Here is a 7885-nt window from a genome sequence, read left to right as displayed (position 1 = left end):
TTTGGACCTTTAAAATTCTAAAATTATTCCATTAGTTTATACAAAGTTGTAGAACTTTTTATAAGCTTTCCAACACCTTCTCATTTGTGCAAATCGGACATTGAAGTAAGAAGATGTGGCCAATATACCATCCGGATATCCACCAGTTTGCACGCGAATAAGAACGAAAATTCAAGAAGTTGACCTAACTTTTTTATTTGCCTTCCACACGATTTTACACCCTAATGACAGCCACTCTCCTAGCTGTTAAGGGGTGATTTAATAACAGAATTAACCCTCAATTAATATCAAATTAATCCCTTTTAATTTTATATGATTTATGAGCCAATAAACATTTTCAAGCTCTTACTCTCTCTTCCCCTCTTTCTTCTTCTTTCTTTCATGTCCAAGAACACCACAATAGAGAGCCTCCAAGACCAGCTATCAAACCTCCATTATTTTAACCCCTTTTTGTAAACCTTTGGTTCTTCTAAGCCACAATTAAGAAGATTTTAAGGTATGTTCCATCTCTAATTTAGTATTCATTGTTATTAGGTGATTTCCATTGGTGTTGGTTGTTGGTTTAAGGAGATAATGAATAATTTTTTTTGGTTGAAGATTGAGGGATGATATATGTGATTTAGGTGAGGTTTTAATGTTCATGGCCGTATGTTTTATTTTGCGATGATCATGTATGACATGGTTATTGTTTTAGGTGTTTTGGTGTCTTCATAATTTGATAAATTCTAGAGAGGCGAGTTAAGAATTATATTATTTTCTTATATTGTTGTTTCCTTTTTATGTTATAAATTGTGATTTCATAGAAACATGAGTTAGCATATTATTTTTGGATTCGAGTTGCAAGATATGTGAATTTTGATGGTTATATTGATGTTTCTAGTTCGCTTTGCCATGAGAATTTTTATAGAATATGTAATTTGAATGTTTTAGTAACATGTCTGAGGGCTGATTAAAGTATACATATGGTTGAAATTAATTTTATCTGTAATGAATTTATTTTGGTATTTTCGGAGTTTACTGTGCTGGAATTTTCCAACTAATAAACATGTCTTAGGGCTGATTAAAGTATACATATGGTTGGAATTAATTTTATCTGTAATGAATTTATTTTGGTATTTTCGGAGTTTACTGTGCTGGAATTTTCCAACTAATATGATATGAGTTTAAAACAGTGTTTGAGGGACCAAACGAACTCCGTTTTTTAACAAATAATGTGTCGTTGGAAATATCTTGATGTCAATTTTCATTTGGCATCAGTTTCAGATCGTTTTGAGATTTCTATGATTTGATATTAATTTTTAAATAGATAAAGGTCAGGCTGTTAGTTTTTATAACAGTTCGAAAATTGGTGTAATTATTGGGATTTTATATGTCTTGATGTTAATGAATGGTGAGAATGGTATATTAGATGTTGTTTTAACATAGTCAATATATTTGATGAGTTATTAAGGCTTTTTAGTAATCTTATTTATGATTTATGGCATGAACGGTTCTAGAGGCGAGCACCCGAGGACCTCATTCGTCACTTCACCGTTATGAAATTTTAAAAGGTTAAGTAAGACGCTTATGTAAGTATACTCTCACCTGCAACATGAATTGAAGAATTGTGAAGTATATGATTTTGATGTTTATGATGATGTTATGACACCTTTAATATTTCATATGATGACGTTTTGAAGAAAAATATATATATATGTATTTTTATGTTTTTAAATGGCGTTGTACTCCTTTGATGGTGACCGACGAGCGGTCTTATTGCCACAGTTGATATGGAATTTGCTACCCCATGCTTTCTGTGGCTAGCGCGCTATGATGGTACAACGTTGGGCCCAATATATGATGGATTTTAAAGTTTAAAATATGTTCAAAAATAATTATTCTCATGATGACGTTTATTGTTGATGAATAAAAATGTTTATTTACATTTGTGAGAATTAAGTGTCTTACTAAATCGTTGCTTATATAAGTTATTTCATGTTACAGACAATCGAAAGGGTAAGATGTAGCCATGGAGAATATTGGAGCGGATGCGAGCTATACGTGATAGGAAAACGAGAGAAACGATCATGAGATGAAAGTGTTTAATGTTAAACAAGGTTTTTAGTTTTCATTTTTATTGTTTTGGAACTTTGGTTTATGGTGGTTTTGATTTGAAGAATACTTAAGATCTTTTTTTATTTTAGTTTACGGTATGGATTTTTATAAATGAGTTGAACCTAAAGATGATTTTTCATTGATGAGTTTTAAACTTTTTAAAGTTATAATATAAAAAAAAATCTAGGCTTTTCTTTAAGTTATTCAAAGTAAAGTGTTTTAAGTTTAACTATTTTTCCGCATTCTTTAAGAGGTAAATGTTTGAAAGTTAAGATAACTGTGACGGCCTGTGAATAGTCGTTACAGATATGGTATCAAAGTGGTTTCCTATTTCCTATCATGTGTTGCCACGCATTTACTCCAAAAATCTCCAAGTAAGTAGTTATTTAATTTCTTTAGAGGAAATGTAAATTTTTATGAGGTTAAGTTTTCAAATTATAGAAGTGTGGATCCTTATTGATGTCTTAAAATAGAGAGTTTCCTTATTAGTTACAATTTAATTACTGACAAACGATTAAGATAAGATGGCACGCGGATGAGGACACGGAGCTCGTGGCCATCGTAATGGACGTGGGCAAGGCAGAACTGAGGCTGCAGCAGAGCCCAATTTAGCAGAGGTGATGACACAGTTACGTGAAGGGCGGGGTAGAGGCTGTGGACAAGCTGAAGTTGAGACAGCGGCAAGACTTAATTTGGTAGATGTGGTAGCACAATTACAAAGACAACTGCAAGAACGACAAGTGATTATCAATCATTTGCAAGCTAATAGGAACAGAGTCGAAGTTCCAGCTAAGCCACCAGTTCCACAACCAGGGCAAGACAGAGGAGTTCAGGCTGTAGGAAATCTCGAGCCTCTATACCTGAGGTTAAAGAAGATGAAACCTAAAGAATTCCGTGGATCAACTGACCCTTTGGTAGCTCAAGGATGGTTGAAGTCTATCGAGTTGGTACGAGGGTTCATGGACTTAAATGAGAATGAGAAAGTGAAGTGTGCTTCTTACTGTTTGATGGATGATGCTAGGATCTGGTGGGAAGGATTAGAACTGAGCATAAATGTAGATCAGATGGCGTGGCAAGACTTTCTTCAAGAGTTTAATGAGCAGTACTTTAACATGTCTGTGACTAGGAAGTATTATGACGAGTTCAATAATTTTTGCCAAGGGGATTATCTGTGAATGAAGCTGTTAATCAGTTTAACCGACTGGCACGGCTATGTCCCATTATGGTGCCAACTGAGGAGGAGCGACTAAGGAAGATGATCGCGATGCTTAGACCTGAGATTGCAGTAATTGTTGACAATGGAATCACTCCGCCTACCACCACAGCTGAATGTGTCAAAGGTGCCCTTCATGCTGAGTACCACTTAAACAAGCATAAGGAAGAACATGCCCACCAAAATGAAGCCTTTAAAAGCCACAACAACCAGAACCATGGGAACTCTGGAAATCAAAGCAAGTCCTAAGAATGGCAATGAAATAACAACAAAAGGGCGGAAAACTGATGAGTTGAATTTGTGTTTACATTTTCGTTTTCCCGTCTCATTATTTTGTGAGTTTTTAGGTGTTTTTAAGAGTTACTTATGTGTTTTCAATTTATTTTGTAGGTTTGTTTCAGTTAGAGTCCATTGGTGATTTTGGGAATTTTTGGAGCAAAATTGAAGAATGGGCGCTAAGGCTTTGTAAAGGGGCACCTAGGCTTCGAAGATAGAGGAAAAATAAGTTTTCCAGTACAACAAACCCGAGAGCAAAGCGCCTAGGCACCATAAAGTGGAGCCATGGCACCAAAAACAAGTTCTCCAGTACTACAAACCCCAAGAGCAAAGCGCCTAGGAGCCATAAAGTCGAGCCATGGAGCTACGGAGAAGAAAATCGTAAATCGTAAAGTTGCCGAGCAACGCCATGGCGCCCAGGGACAGAGCCATGGCGCCACTTCGAATTTCTGAAGGCCTGTGTTATGACGCCGTAGCGCCATTGAAGCAGAACCACGGCGCCAGTTCGGGATTTTCATGTTTTAATCTCTAAATAATTACCAAAAGTGCCATTACTACCCCGAACCTATAAATAGGAATTTTTAGACTCAATTAGGTCAGGCTGAGACTTAGAAAAGAGAAAGGAGAACTTTTCTACTGCAGAGGAGAAGACGAATCACCCGGGAATGAAATTATGCTTCAATTCGTCAAAATAGTTTCTTATTCTCTTCTCATGTTTAAGAATATTGTTAAGATGTTTTATCTTTTCATTATGTTCTAAGTTTCCTATTTTAGGGCTACGATGTAGCCGGATCATGATGCTTTGAATTATGTTATCATATCAATTGAAGAATTATTCGTCCTAGTTGAGTTTTCATCACTGTTCTTAATGCTTCTAATTAATTGGCCACTAATTGGTTAATTAGTTAATTCATAATGAAACCGGAAGGAGATTTATGTTTTTCGATCATTGTGTTGAATTCCATTGATTGCATGTAAGATAGGGATATACTTGCATGGTTGGTGTGGTTGCTACATGGAAATCCATAAAACTTAATGACTCTTTAATTGTTTAAAATTCACATAGGAATATAGTGGGTTAGCAATTAAGGGGATTTTTGATGTAACTCGGAAGGGAGCATCGATTAATTTAGGGATTTTTGACTGTCAATTAAGGGGAATAATTTAAGATTGATTAGATAGATAATTCAAGGCGGAATGGTTTGGTGAAATCGGAAACCCTAGAGCTTGTTAATATTGAATTTTGATAATTACTTGAATTGTTAATTAGATTGTTTAGTTTTATTTATATAAAAATTCTCACTTGCTTGTTTCGTTCAAATCAAGTTAGTATTGATACAATTTCGGTAATTAATATTATTCAGTCCTCGTGGGACGGTACTCGTTTCTACGAACTTTACTACTTGATATGATAACGTGCACTTGCGTTTGCGAAAATACGTAACAAGTTTTTGGCGTTGTTGCCGGGGACTGATTTAAATATTAATATCGATACTAAGAATTCTAACTTTACTTTGGAATTATTTTCTTTTATTTACACTAGTTTGTGTTTTCTTTCTTCAGGCGTTTTCTTAGGTGTATGAGACGATCTGAAAGTTCTAATTTGATTCCTTTCGGTTCTGAGATCGAGCGTACTTGTCGAAAGAATAGAAAGGACAAAAGAGAAGCTATTAGACAGTTGCAAGAAACCATGGACGGCGCTGGAAGAGTAGAAAATGACGTTAATCAGCAAGGAGCTAGAGACAACCAGCAACAAGTTGTAAACAATCGAGCATTACGTGACTATGGTATGCCCGTTGTTAATGAGGCACTTTCAGGTATAAGGCGGCCTGCAGTTTAAGCCAACAACTTTGAGATTAAGCCGGCTATTATCCAAATGGTGCAATCTAGCCAATTTGGTGGGCTCTCCAATGATGACCCTAACGCCCACATTGCTAGCTTCCTGGAAATCTGCGACACTTTTAAGAATGATGGTGCCAATTTGGTGGGCTCTCCAATGATGACCCTAACGCCCACATTGCTAGCTTCCTGGAAATCTGCGACACTTTTAAGAATAATGGTGTTTCTGATGATGCCATTAGACTGAGATTGTTCCCGTTTTCACTTCGAGACAAGGCAAAAAGTTGGCTAAACTATCTTCCGCCGGGAACCATTACTACTTGGGATGCTTTGGCCCAAAAGTTCCTAGCAAAGTTCTTTCCTCCTGCAAAAACAGCTAAGATGCGGAATGCCATTACCACCTTTACTCAACATGACATGGAATCGCTTTATGAGGCATGGGAAAGGTACAAGGAAATGTTGAGAAAATGCCCACACCACGGATTACCTGATTGGCTTCAAGTGCACACTTTTTACAATGGGTTGTATGAAACAACTAGAACTCTTGTAGATGCAGCAGCAGGTGGAACTTTCATGAGCAAGACACATGAAGAGGCCTATGTACTATTAGAAGATATGGCTGCTAATGCATATCAGTGGCCAGTGGAACGTTCAACACCAAAGAGAGCATTCAGAATTCATGAAGTTGATGCTCTCTCCACACTCACTGCTCAAGTAGCCACATTATCTAAGCAGTTGGGTTCACTAACTACAAATGCCATACACACGGAACCGGAGGTATGTGAGCTATGTAGTAGAGACCATGCAAGTAACGAATGTCCAGTTGGCAACTCATTTGCTTCTCATCAATCTGAGCAAGCTCACTTTGTTGGAAATTTCAAGCGGCAGCAAAATAGTCCTTTCTCCAACACATATAATCCAGAATGGCGAAATCACCCGAATCTTTCATGGAAGAATAACCAAAATGTGATAAAGCCAGCTCCTGTCTTTCAACCTCAACAGCCTAAGGTGTCATTAGAAGATGCTCTTGCTCAACTTTCTTTTAACACAAGTTAGTTTATGACAAGAACTGATGCTACACTTCAAAGACAAGAGACGGCTATTCAAAATCAAGGTGCGTCTATCAGAAACTTGGAGGTCCAGATTGGTCAACTTTTAAACAGGCTCACTACACGTCCTCAAGGCTCTCTACCAAGCAACACAGAGACTAATCCAAATGAGCATGTTAAAGCCATAACTCTTCAAAGTGGCAAAGAGTTAAGCGATCCCGTCGGAGTAGAAGTTGTTGATGAACCAACGAAAGAAGAATAGTTGCCTAATCAAACTGAGAAGGAGCCTCTAAAAGAAGTGGAGAAGCCAAAGTCAAAGCTTTTCCCCGATAATCCTCCACCACACAGGCCGCTGATTCCATATCCTCAACGGTTTCAGAAGCAAAAGTTAGATAAGCAATTTTCTAAATTTCTTGATGTGTTTAAGAAATTGCATATTAACATTCCATTTGCGGATGCTCTGGAACAAATGCCCAGCTACGTGAAGTTTATGAAGGAAATCCTTTCCAACAAAAGAAAACTAGAGGAGTATGAGACAGTTGCACTTATTGAAGAGTGCAGTGCTATATTGTAGAAGAAGTTACCACCTAAGCTAAAAGACCCCGGGAGTTTCACTATACCGTGCACCATCGGAAACTCATTCTTTGACAAAGCCCTATGTGATCTGGGGGCTAGCATCAACTTAATGCCTCTATCCATTTATCGGAAGTTAGGTTTGGGGGAAGCGAAACTGACAACAATTTCTCTACAATTGGCAGATAGGTCAATCAAGTATCCAAGGGGAATCATCGAGGATATTTTAGTAAAAGTGGACAAGTTCATTTTCCTGGCTGATTTCATTGTTCTTGATATGGAGGAAGACCAAGAAATCTCAACTATTCTTGGTAGGCCGTTCTTAGCCACTGGGAGAACTCTTATTGATGTGCAGAAAGGGCAACTTATCCTAAGATTTCAAGAAGAACAGGTAACTTTTAATGTTTTAAAGGCAATGAAGCACCCAGATGATGCAGAAAGTTGCTTGAAGGTGGACATTGTCGACGATTGTGTTAAGAAAGTTTTTCAAGTTAACTACCCTGTCAAGCCACTTAAAGCTTGTCTTGTTGGATCTGTTGACATCAATAATCCAGAGATTGAGGAATGCATTAATCGTTTGGAACCTACACCACCAGTTTTCTTCAAGAAGCCATTTGAAGAGCTTGGAAAAGGTAATCCTAGACCTTTACCATCTATTGAGAAGCCACCTACCATAGATCTTAAACATTGCCTTCACATCTGAGGTATGCTTTCTTAGGAGAATCCTATACTCTTCATGTTATTATTTCTACCATTTTAAATGAAGAACAGGAGGATAAACTCCACGGTGGATCAATCCATGATGAAATTGAAACAAGAGGATGGCAAGAATTTACTGCAC

The 7885-nt window shown here is 37.3% G+C and overlaps 1 protein-coding gene across 1 annotated transcript; it reads left to right on the top strand.

The window, feature by feature from the left end:
* Window positions 1-5459: 5459 nt before the first annotated feature.
* LOC112094384 lies at window positions 5460-6478 on the top strand. The gene is made up of 2 exons (XM_024175071.1): window positions 5460-5567; window positions 5636-6478. Exons 1-2 carry the CDS (start codon window positions 5460-5462, stop codon window positions 6476-6478), a joined length of 951 nt encoding a protein of 316 aa, XP_024030839.1.
* Window positions 6479-7885: the final 1407 nt, after the last annotated feature.

Source organism: Morus notabilis, unplaced genomic scaffold (assembly GCF_000414095.1).
Source record: "Morus notabilis unplaced genomic scaffold, ASM41409v2 Scaffold448, whole genome shotgun sequence".
NCBI lineage: Eukaryota > Viridiplantae > Streptophyta > Magnoliopsida > Rosales > Moraceae > Morus > Morus notabilis.
The sequence above is the reverse complement of the archived record's forward strand: the minus strand, read 5'-3'. Positions and strand labels throughout refer to the sequence as shown.